Below are 12,719 nucleotides of genomic sequence, written 5' to 3' on the forward strand. Positions count from 1 at the left end.
GAAACATTTATATATTTCACAGAAAATGTGAAATACATTTCTTGCAAAATATCACCAAATTTCAGACTTACCAATTCAAAAAATTTTAATACTAATAAACCGATAACCACAAAACTACTTCTAAGATGGCCCAATGCTCCAAAGTTTAAAAAAAAAAAAACTTTCAAATGCAAAAAAAAAAAAAACAAAACAAAACACTTCAAGAATAAAAGAGTTAAAAAGCTTTCACTAAAAACTAACCAAAGTGACAAAAGATAGAAGACACCATGGTCACAACACACTAGAGTAATGATTAAAGGAAACTCCAGTTAGTATTGTTATGGCTCTGCAAATGAATCTAGCATTAGCTGTACAACCTAGGAGACAAAAGAATGCTTTGTTTTAATTTGTCAAGCTGTAAATAACTACTAACAGACCCATGCTTTGAACTATGGTACTTGAATGAAAGGCATTATTTGAATATAATTATGATTCCCTAAGGCAGGGATTTTCAACCTTTTTCATCTCATGGCACACATAAACTAATTACTAAAAGTCTAGAGCAAACCGAAAACTACACTGTTGGTTGCCCATCTGACCAAAAAAATAGGTATAATTTTTATTCATTCACACCGAATGGCTATTGTTGTGTTAGCTGCTGTCATTTTTTTATTTGACAGTCTGAGGAAAAAGAGGTTAGTGCCCCTGACTAAATAGTCAGGTATTACATATTTTCAAAATTCTTGTGGCACACAGGTGTGCCTGCCAAGGCACATCAGTTGAAAAATCACTGCCCTAAGGCAATAAATGTTCCAAGATTTGGCCTCTCTGACTTAAAACTAAACCGAAGCAAGAAGGAGAACGGGTCTCAAAGTCTAAATTCTTGACCTCATGCTGTGCGTTAAGGCAGGCACTAGCCACATGTATTTGTATTTTAATTACTATAAAATAAAAAATTAAGTTCCCCAGCACACCAGCCACTTATGTCTAGTGGAGACCGTATTAGGATAGCACTGATTATTACAGAATATTTCTATCATGACAGAAAGTTCTATTGGGCAGTGATGCTCTAGATCTACACTGCTCTTACTTGAATATTTTTCAAGCAAGTAGAGGCAAGAAACTTGCAATAGCACAAAAAAAGAGCCTTCTATTTTTGCAAAGTACCATCAGGAAACTTTTCCTCACATTCAGTCAAATCCAGCCTCTCTGTAACATCCACCAGAAATTCCCAAAGTTCCGTCCACAATTTGGTCTTTAAGTAAATTTTCACAGAGCTAACTTAATTCCACTAACAAAGTTCTGCCCCTCACGTATACAAAACTAAGATCCTAGGTCCTCTCCGTCCTGTATACACTTTACAACGAAACAGATCAAAGTTTCTATCAGCCTCATGGAGTTATGCTAATTTACCCACGTGTTCATTAGTAACAGACGTCCAAGATCGGTTCTGAGCGTATTACATTCCACTGTTCCTGTAAACCCACTCTGGTTTGTCAGACCACGTGCCTTGATTGATTTTTAATTTAAAAAACTAGGTCACAGTCATTCTGAATTTCTTAAAACATGGAGGCCAAAATTAATTACAATTGCCATGTAATTGACCAGTGCCTGGCGCTGTTATAAGCATTTAACGTGTATTATTACCTCATATAATCCTCAGATTCTAAGCTAAACTATTACGATCCCTATTTTACAGACCAAAACACCCAGCCAAAGACACGCTGGGAGTCACATAAGTATTTGTGTGTGGACTCACCCCACAGAGAAAAGAATCGATCTCTTCCATTTTCTAAATGCTACACTTTTACTAACTCTACCTAACTCTTCTTCCACGCTGCCCACATATCAATTTCCTTTAGGGATTTTTTCCCCAAAACACTACCCGGATGACACGCGGAAGGTGTTTCTTACACCCCAGCAACTCCCGCTCCAGCTCGCCTGCCCCGCTCCCCTCGCACCATGCCCACCCTCCAGCGGGGAGGAGTCAAAAGCCAACTCCAACCCCGCCGAAGAACCAGGGCGCCGCGACGAGCCAGCTCCTCTCACTACCGTCTTCCCTTCACCCCTCCAGTGCGAATGCCAATATTTCTCCCCCGCGACCGCCCTAGGGCAAAGGCCAGGGCGGGGCCGGCGCCCGGACAATCTGAGCTCGCCGCGCGGCATCCATCCCGGTTCCCATTCCCTCCCGTCCGCCCCCGCACCTCCCCCAACGCCACCAACAACCTCTGCTTTAAGAACACTTGTAGGCACTGCTGCGCGTCCCGCGTGGAGAATGTGGGGGTAGAGATGGTGCGGTTTCTGCTGCTGCGGCCCGGGACACGCTTGGATAGGGGCGGGGTAGGAGTGGGCTGAGAGTGTAGAAAGGGTGAAAGTGTTTCGGCTGGAGCGGGGTAAGCGGGGGTGGGGGAAAGATGGCGTGAGCCCGACTCTCTGTAGGGGGTGGGTTGCGGAGACCGAGGAAGGAGGTCTACGGACGCCCCCCACACTGGCGGCCTGGGCGCTGGCGCATGCGCGCTCGGCCAGGTGGCGCGCGGTCTCCTTTTCCCAGGCAAGCCACTTCCGCCACGCTCTTTGGGGGCGGAGCGTCGTGGAGTGCGCGAGTTGCCGCTCTCCCCGCGGGCGTTGGGCGAGGCCCGCAGGCCTCAAGACTGGTGACCTTGAACCTGGCTCGGGCCTTAGAGCGAGGGTTACTGGGAGAAGAGTGGGGATGAGCTGAAAATCAAAGGGTGTTCAAGGGCCAGTCTTGGATTCTTTAACAGTGCAGCTAAAGAGGGAATCAGTGACTGACAACTGGAACTTTGTTTCCAAGTGCAGGTCAGAGATTGACCCCTGTAAATTTATAGTCAGGAATTAGGGTGAACCTGGAAATGAGGTGGATAGTGCTTTTAGCATAGCGAAGGGAAATGGAGAGATAAGAAAAGACCCACTGCCCCAAAGGACCGCAGTGCCGGGAGAGGACATGAAACCCTTTTTGGGATCATGGAACACCGGATCCCTCGCACCACCACTGTCCACCCTGCACTCTGTACAGAGTCACTAGAGAGACGTTGGGAAAGGTGGCCTGCAATGAAGTGTTTCCCTCAGCTCATTTTACCAAGCTGAGGCATTTAATGATCCACTTTTATTCTTGATATTTTTTTCCTATTTTAAAGTTCTTTATGAGTGATCCTGTATTTTTCCTTAATTTTGATCTGTTCCTCATTTTTAAGTCTTGCACTCTCACCATTAAACTGTACATCCTGTTCTCTCACATTTGATTGATACACGTGTAGTTCTTTAAATAATACGTGGTAAGACAATGATTTCTGTTGCTTTCTTCTTTAAGTCTTACTATTTATATTAACATTCTTTTCAGCTGCTTTAGGAAGACTGGATTAACCATGCTTATGTCCACTCCTACTATGTCAAATACAATAACTACTTCACACATATTCAACTACTAACCTTCAGGTCTTTTTAAGCGTTACTGCATCAGTTATGTTCTTGCCTATAAGTATTTGTGTTCTGAAATAACCTTTTCCTTTCTACTATTTGCTTACAGTGTTTAAAATAGCAACTTTTTTTATTTTCTCTGTGATTGTAGTTGTGCATATAATTGTGATTGTAATGTGTCATTATAGTTGTCTTCTATTTTGTGTTTCTTTCACATTAATCTTCCCAACAACTCAATATTTGCCAAATACTTATAGTTCCAAAAGAATCAATACATTTTGGTTGTAAAAGCTCACCATAATGTGTAAATCAGGACTCAGTTCAATGCTGGGAAAGTGTAGAAGATAAAGGGAAAAGAGAAAATTGTCGTAATTTCTTACAAAGGAAGACTGCCTTATACAATAGTTGAAAAGCCCTTTAGAGTACATTATCAAGAAACTAGGAGAAAATTCAGAGAAAAATTATTGCATCTAAGGAAATACAACCTGAAGCAGATCATTTCAATTAAAATTATGTTCATTAATGTTGCCATAGTAGTTCTTTTTGTGCACAGTAGTTCTACCTGCATCACATGGAGGCCAGATTTGACCTAGTCTTTCAGAACAGAACCCAGGTCTTCTTACTCTCAGATTTCTGGTATCTAACCAATGTAGAATCACACAAAAAAGGAGTTAATGGAGAAAGGAAACAAACAAGGCTCTAGTAGAGGGAACTAAAAAATTCATTCTTAGGAAATTGTAAATTGTGCTGTTGGCAGAAATCTTAGCTTTGAAGTCACATGAGTTATTCTAATGTTCCTACCCCCTGGAATCTGTTAAAAATCCTTTTTTTTTTTTTTTGATTTAGCCATATTTTTGCTTGTAGTTTGAGAGCACTACTGTACACAAAAGGTCAAAAATATTTTCAATTACATTAATACCAAATAGCCTAAACTATCAATGCTACTAAGATATCTTAAATATAGCAAAACTAAAGCAAGCTGTTGCTGAAATTAGAACACTAAAGACTATCACCTCTCAGAAAAATAGGTGATTTCCAAAGCACGTGGAGAAAACACAGCAGGACACCATGTGAACTGATCACACCACAAGAATTATCCGTCCTTTGAACAAAGCTGTTAAAGGCAAATTAAGCACTATTACTGTGGACTAACAATGTCACACTCACGCACACCGTAAGACATTTTAGGTGAAATGTTAAAACTATAAATTATTACAACAATATTATTACCCTACCAACCACACTGAAGCAGGTCTTACTTCTGCCAGACCCTGTATCTTAATACATGAGGGAGGGCATTATGTAATTATTCAAGGTTTAATCAAATTAGCTTCCCATACCTTCCCATTACATTTACATGTTTCGAAATAGAACAACACATGATGAAAGAAGAAATGTTAAGAATTGTAGTACTGAGCAGCTTGTAGAAATGTTATCATGATCTATCCTTTTAGGAAATTTTCATTGTAAGTTTAACATTCCAGGATATTTTTAAATTAATACTTAGCTACTGAGAAAATGATCATGTTTTAAGGATTCAGAGTGGTAAAGGAATCATAGACTATCAGGGTTTCAAAGGGCCCCTGAACTCTCTAGATACATAGAAATTTAGTTGCTCCCATCTCCATGGAATTCAATAAATAATACCTCTTTTATTACAAATGAACAACTTCTACTTCCCCCTTCCATGAAGATGAAGTCTATTCACCGAGTGATGAGTGTTAATTATTTCATTCATTCAACAAATACTGTGGGTTTACCACATGTCTGTCATTATTCTAGGAGTTGCAGATATAGCAGAGAACCAAACAAAAATCCCCATCATTATTTTCAATCCCACATGCTAGTAGGAGGAGTTGGACAATAGCAAAATAAATACTTAAATTATATAATATGTGTAGAGGGCCATGAGTGTTGCAGGGAAAAAATATATATACAACAGGGAAGCGACATGGAATGAGATTAAGCACAGGAGGAATGGGAGAATTGTAATTTTTAAATAAGGAAAGCAAGGTGGGCCTCACTGAGAAAGCATCAGTTGATTAATGACTTAAAGAAGGTGAAGGAGACAGCTGCAGATACCGAAAGAAAGAGCATTCCAGACAGTGAAAATAACCAACGCCAAAGCCCTGAAGTGGGATCAGGTCTAGTAAGTTGCACTAACGGCCAGCGGTTATTTTAGCTAAAGAAGAATGACTGAGAAAGAAAATAGGGTAATGTAAGGTTACAAGGGGTGCAGATGCCAAAAGACTGTGTGCCAGGGACTAAGAGGCTATTAGCAGAGGATCGACATGATGTCACTTAGGTTTTAAAATAGTTGTGAAGTTACAGGTCCTTTTATAGTTAACCAGACAAGAGACAATAGTAGCTTGTACTCAGGTTGTTAAAATAGACACCGTAAGTCATGGTTGGATTCTAGATATATTTTGAAAATCAGTACAATTTACTGACAGATCGGAATTGGGGTTCTTGAGAAAGGGGGTAATCAAGGAAGAATCTAAGTGTTGTAAGAAACTAGAAAAATGCATTTGCTATTAACTGAGATGGCAAAGACTAGGGATGGAGTATGTTGGGTGGGTACAAGAGATCAAGAATTCAGTTTTAGGTATCAATAAGTAATTAAGGCTTGACCAGTGTGGCTTGGTTGGTTGGAGCACTCTACAGTGCGCTAAAGGGCCACAGGTTCTATTGCCAGTTAGGGCACTTGCCTAGGTTGAGGGTTCAAGACCCAGTTGGGATGCATGGGGAGGCAACCAATTGATATTTCTCTCATATGGATATTTCTCTGTCTCTCTCATCACTAAATATACTTTTAAAAAATCACTTTCCAAAAAAAATACGTAATTAAATCCAGTGTTTGTATTATCTGTAATGTTTTTGTCATCATGAATAGGTCCTTACAGAAATGAAGGAGAATTTGTATTTGTAACTTTTTATAATAATAACTTATTTTCTAATCCTGCTCCCATAACAGAGGTCCATCTAGACCTGTATAACATATGTCAAGGAATATTTTACTTTTGTTTAAAGAAGACATGAGGAAAGCTGAACATCCCCTGTCAAAACATAATAATAACAATAACTACTTGGTGGGGGACTCAGTCTGTCAATATCTAACAGTAAAGTGGAGACAAATATACGGAAACATTCAGTTCCCCCAAGTATTTTCACTGAAATATTTAGTTATAAACCTGGATACATTCAATGAATTATTTGAATAGCTGCCTTCATTTTATTGCATATACATTTTTTTATTGTACATGGAAACAGGGCCAAAAATTAATCAGTGCCATGAGTGAAATAAAACCACACTATGGTTAATGCAACCTGCTCTTTCTAGTTCACATTCTGAAGCTGGGTGCAATAAACTTATTTTGATTAAGGAGTGCCCAGATCAATTGTTATATAGTGATCAGGGAACTATAACAACATATTTAACCAAGTTATTTTTATTTCTAGCTTTTTATACATGCAACATAACCTATATTTCCTCTTTCCAGAATATTTTTAAAACAACCTTATTCAATGAGGTATAGTGCAGAACATGTTATGTGCCACTGACTTGCCATAATACCCTGGACAAATTATTCAACCTGTCAGAAAATATGTAACTATTACACTGTAAAATAGGAATAAGAACATCTATGTTGTAGAGTTGTTATCAGGATTTAAATGAAAAGTTCCTGACATCTTGAAAATGTTCAGGAGTTTATAGTTACTATTTTCCAGTTTTTAATTAGCAATTGAATAAGTTTATGATGTTTGTATTTTTGATGCATAGGACATCAAAAGAAATTAAATGCAAGAATCCCATCTTAAGTTTTAGGGCCTTATATTTTCTGAAGTAAATAAACATATGTCAATGTCACAATTATTCTTTTAAAACATGTTTATTGAGGGCCAGTTAAGCACATCAGTCATTGCTAGGCCTTGGAAAAATAATAATAAACAACAGAGTTTCTGCCCTCAAAAAGACTATATATATGTGTGTGTGTGTGTGTGTGTGTATATATATATATATATATATATATAGTCTTCTGATTATGCTATTACAGTTGTCCCATTTTTTTCTCACCTTTATTCCCTTCCATCCTGCATCCCCCTCCCACGAATATCCCCCCTCCGATCCTTAGTTCATGTCCATGGGTCGTACATATAAGTTCTCTGGCTTCTCTGGCCTATGAATATGAAGAGAGTAGCTAGAGAAATATTCAGGATGACAGTATAGATTTCCAAGATCAAGGACTTGAGCTTATTTATAAACTATGGAGAAAATACTGGTAAAGAAAAAAACATTGAACACTGGAGACAGAAGATGGCCAATGACAACAGCTCTACAATGCAGAGATGGAATTAGATCCTGGAAGACCTGGGAAGGTTTTTGCTCAAGAGTCCAGGAAGTAAGATGAGCCTTAAAATGGAAAAGGGATAGACTGGAGAAAGGAATAAGAACTTGAGGTGGTTCATACCTGATGACTCCAATTTTCCCTGTAGGAAAGTTGGGATGCTGAAAAAGTAGGAATGATATAGTAAAATGAGTACAAGGTGATAAAGTTTTGTGAAACCACTAGAGAATAAGAGAGAGAGAACCAAGAACTTACTAAATTGAAGATAGCTCAAGGGAATAGAGCAATGGTCCTCAAAGTATGGTTGTAACATCTGTGTCTTGTCAGTGAAATTTGGGCCCCATCTCATACCTATAGGATCAGAAACTGAAGGCTTAGCTCAGAAATCTGCTTTAACAACCCTCCAGGTGACCTGAGATTTACTAATGTTTAAGAACAACTAATACAGAACTTGTGACTTCCCCCAACTAGCAAGTGGTAAATCATACACTATGCCACTCAATCACATTCTTGTCACTTATTCAATACAATATCTTTAAGGATTTTAAAAACTTGACTGGTTTGTCTCTGGAAATAGGTATCATAATATAAGGTTTAAATATTAGGACAAAAAGAATCCTTTCTTCCAAGTTTTACAAAGCAGGTATGTGCTATAAAACATTTTTGCCTATACTCAATTTCTACATTTATAATAATGAAAAAATAAAAGTATTGTTCACTGTATCAAAAGTATTCAGTAACTCACTGTAAGCAGCAGTTCTCAAATTATGCTCCTGAGCTACTATCATCCCATTGTAATTAAATAATAGTAGACATTTCTCAATTCATAGGGAGAAAGTTTGTGAATTTTCTCAATTTTAAGTTCTCCCATAATTTTTTTTAACTTTTGGTCCTGTCAACTGATTATCTTGCAACAAATGCTAATAGATTACAAAATAAGTGAACAAATGTTAAGTGAATATTAGTGAAACATAAAGTTAGCCAGTCAAGCCTAGTTTAATAGTTTCTCTATAACTGAACACAATGTTCATGGCTGTGATTTTTATGTTACATACCAATAATACAGTCATTTTCTATTACCATTGTTCCAAAAATGTTGCTTTTGCAGAAGTGTTTGGAACTTGGAACTACTTTCAGGATCTGGAGGATGTTCTTTTGAATACCCTAAATGATGGACAAGCTAACAGTCATCATCTAGAAGGATCTTAAAGACTTACTTGACAGTCAGATATGTAGGTGGACGATTCAGAGAGGTTAGTTAGTCGCAAAGCCTAGAAAGAGGAGAATTAGAACAAATTGCCATGACACGTTCATATACCGTGGAGATGAGTGGGGCGGGGCTGCGGGGGTAGGAGATAAATGGGTCAGGCTATCAGAGTCTTAAAATAATTCAAGAATTCAAATTAGGTCCCTAATTCCCCTATGTTCATTCTATTGTGACCATAATCTTTATAGATATTTTGGCTTCCTTTAAGCTTCCCAAATGATGCGGTGATCAGCCTGATAGGAAGGCTCATTTGACCCAACAGTTATGTCTCTTCATGCCAATCAATAACTCAGTGTTTTGGTTTTTATGCTGGACCTCTTATGAGTCAGAGTGAGCCAGCTCTGGAACTGGGATAATGTGGCTTGGTGACAACTGGGGAGTCAAACCCCAAACCCCAACTCTCCTGTGAGAGGCTCAGACAGCCCTCTTCGGCAGCACCCCAACCTGGACACCTGCTTTTCTTCTGAACAACTACGGGGAACAGAGAAGTTAGTATATGCTTATTCACTTCATAAAAGTGGCATTGGCTTTAAGAGAAGTACTTTAAAACACCAGGAACTTAAAGTGGATAAGAACCTGAGAAATGACTTCTGAGTTCAGTCAGAAATTCTTCATAACTTGATGATGTGGTAGGATTGTAAATGTGAATGTATTAAACAATTACACATTGGAATTTAGCAGTTAAAGGAAGAAAGGAAACAAGGTGGAAGATGGAAAGGGTAATTGGGTAAATGGAAAGAGGGTTGGTTGTTTTGTTTTGGGCTTCCCCTCAACCCCTCCGCAGCATGAGAAGGTCATGGGATCAAGGAAAAAAAGAGAAAGAGCCAATGGAAACAGAGATATGAAGGTCATTTGGTTGATGGGGATGAGTGGGCATCTAGGCACACTAAGAAGAATGGGATTGTGGAGCAAAGGAGCACATTTCTTTTTCTGGGGAAAACTCCTTCAAAATTACTCTGAAATATAGCATTTAGGAGACGAAAATGACAAAACTGAGCCTGTCTTATGTTGGGCACATCATGAGAAGGCAGGCTGCTTTGGAGCAAAAAAGACAAACAATAATGTTGGGAAAAATAGAAGGCAGCAGGAAATGAGGAAGACCAAATGTGAGATGGATTGATTCCATAGAGAAGCCATAGCATGAGTCTACAGGAGCCAAGCATCACTGTTGAGGACAGGACATGGTAGGCATCACTCATTCACGGGATGTCAGGACTCAGAGCCAACTCAACAGCACATTAAAACACACTTTTAAATGCAACTTTATTAGTATAGAATGCCCTTAGACTCTCTTCTGCCTGGTCAAGTATCTCTCAACTTTTTATTTACCAAAAATAAATTAAGTGCCTTTCAAAATAAGGAAGAAAAAAGATGTTATCCCTGTCCTAGAGGAGCTTATAGTCTAACAGGAGAAACAGACTTATAAACAAATCAAAACAGGTCTTATATATGCACAACATACTATGGGATCTTGGAGAGAATGAGTTTTACTTTTAAAATATTTAACTCAGTACTTGAAAACTGTTTAATTCATTTGATTGGTTGCTTATCTCTTCACCAGCTTCTAGTCCTAATCTGCAAGTTCCACTGTTTTTAGGCTTTTACAATTGCTTCTAATCAATGACAGCAAAATGCATTTCATTTGCTTCTCCAGGATAAACAGCAACAGACATTTTAAGGAATTCAGAATTATATAATACATAATCCCTGCATGCAAGAAATTTGCAGTACCTTTGGGGAGATAACACTTGTAAAAAAACACTTTGTTTTTGCTATTTATATTTTAATATATTTTTGTTAGTAATGGGAGAAATAATTAGGTTGCATAGCCTCCTGTAACAATTCTACCATATTTCCCAGATAAGAGAGAGTTCAGGTGGGGTGGGTCAGAAGAGAAAGGAGACCAAGAAGTATAATATTAATTTCAAAACAAAACAAAACAAAAAACTCTTTCTACTGGATGAATGCTCTAATCTCTCTGATTTTCAGCAATTGGAATACTGTGTGCCTAGCTGTAGATTTTTATGTGGTTGTTGATATTTCTTCTGCTTGGTGTTCTCTGAGCTTCTTGGTCTGTGGTTTGGTGTCTATCATTAATGTTGGAAAATTCTCAGCCTTTATTCAAATATTTATGTTGTGCTTTTCATTCTTCTTCTTCTAGTATTCCAATTATAATTATGTTATAGCTTTTCTAATTGTCCCTCAGTTCTTGGATATGCTGTCCTGATTTTTTGCATTTTTCCTCCTTACTTTTCAGTTTGGGAAGTTTCTACTGACATATTTTCAAACTCATTGATTCTTTGTCCCTGTCACTTCTACTGATTACCTCATCAAAGGCATTTTTCATTTCTGCTACAGTGTTTTTATCTCTAGCATTTCCTTTTCATTTTTTTCTTAACACCCTATCCTTCTGATTACATTATCCATCTGTTCTTACATTGTATTTCACTTTTTCTACTAGACCTCTTAATAAAATAATCACAGTTATTTTAAATTCCCAGTCTGATACTTCCAAAAACTCTGCCATATCTTAGTCTGGTTCTGAGGCTTGCTTTGTCTCTGCATGTTGTGTTTTTTGCCTTTTAGCATGCTTTGTAATTTTTTGCTGAATGTCTGACGTGATATATTAGATAAAAGTGGCTGAGGTAAATAGGCCTTCGATGTGAGGTTTTATGTTTATCTGTCTAGGAGCTAAGTTGTGTTTACTGTTGTCGTAGACATAGTGTCAGAGGCTAAATTTCCTCTGGTATTCTTGTTCTTGTCTCCCCTAGAGATTTCTTCGTAAGTTGGGTCTGAGGCTTGCAGGGTTTTTTGTTGTTTTGGGTTTTTTTTTTTTTCTTTTCTTTTCTTTTCTTTTCTTTCTTTTTTTCTTTTCTTTTTTTTTTTTAGCTGTAATCCCTTGTTATTATACAGAAACCTGATTGATGTGGCGGTCAAGTATGGGGCAGGGAAGTGTTCTATAATCCTATGATTAAGTTTTAGTTTTTTAGTCAGCCTGTGTCCCCAGGCTGTGACCTTCACAAGCACTTCTTATTTGTTCCATACCCAACTCCTGTTCTTGAGGGTGGACAAAAGGAGAACAGAGTTAAGCTGAACAGAGTGCTCTGGGCGTATTTCAAACTGTCTACTTTTCCCATCCTTCTGTGACAAGTCTCAGGGTATTTTTTTCTGATCTTTCCCCCGAGAGCCTAATGAGCCTTCTGTAGGTAAAACTCATGAATGTGGGGTGAGGGGGAGGTCCTCCTAAGGGTGGGTTCCCAGGAGATTTTATTTCTCAAGTTAGTCCACAAGCTTAAGTCTCCAGCAATCACAATTACCTTTTCAGTGCTGCTACCAAGTTCTACTGGTGGTTTCTGCTACCAGTGAGCTATGGTTGCACTTTTCTTTCCCTCCAATGTTTGCGGCACTGGTTTTCCCTGTAACCTCAATCCTCTGATGGATCTAAGGAGAATTGGTTTTCAGTTCATGCAGCTGTTTTCTTGTTGTGTGGATGGGAGGGACAACTTCTAGGCTGTTGGACTGGAAACTGGAAATCTACTTCAATTTCACATATAAAAATAATTTATGAATATTAGAATCCTAATACCTATCAGTTGAAGCCACTGTAGTATTCAATGGTAGAATAACACACAGTTTAATGCTCAGATATAATTGTTAAGCCCCCTGGGTGCTAGATTTTTTTAGCTGAATTA

The 12,719-nt window shown here is 38.3% G+C and overlaps 1 protein-coding gene across 2 annotated transcripts in view; it reads right to left on the reverse strand.

The window, feature by feature from the left end:
* The window catches only part of SUPT3H (SPT3 homolog, SAGA and STAGA complex component), a 485,803-nt gene extending 483,310 nt beyond the window's left edge, over positions 1-2,493 (reverse strand). Inside the window, exon 1 of one of the 2 annotated variants that reach the window (XM_054569443.1) lies at positions 1,739-1,892. In XM_054569443.1, the coding sequence (XP_054425418.1) occupies positions 1,739-1,768 (30 nt within the window). In that variant the 5' untranslated portion in view covers positions 1,769-1,892. Of the gene's footprint in view, positions 1-1,738; positions 1,893-2,205 lie in introns of those variants that run through there. The other variant, XM_054569444.1, reaches the window with a different exon arrangement.
* Between the last annotated feature and the right edge of the window lie 10,226 nt (positions 2,494-12,719).

The sequence above is a fragment of the Pteronotus mesoamericanus genome, unplaced genomic scaffold, assembly GCF_021234165.1.
Source record: "Pteronotus mesoamericanus isolate MK-2021 breed Mesoamerican mustached bat unplaced genomic scaffold, CSHL_Meso_final contig_20, whole genome shotgun sequence".
NCBI lineage: Eukaryota > Metazoa > Chordata > Mammalia > Chiroptera > Mormoopidae > Pteronotus > Pteronotus mesoamericanus.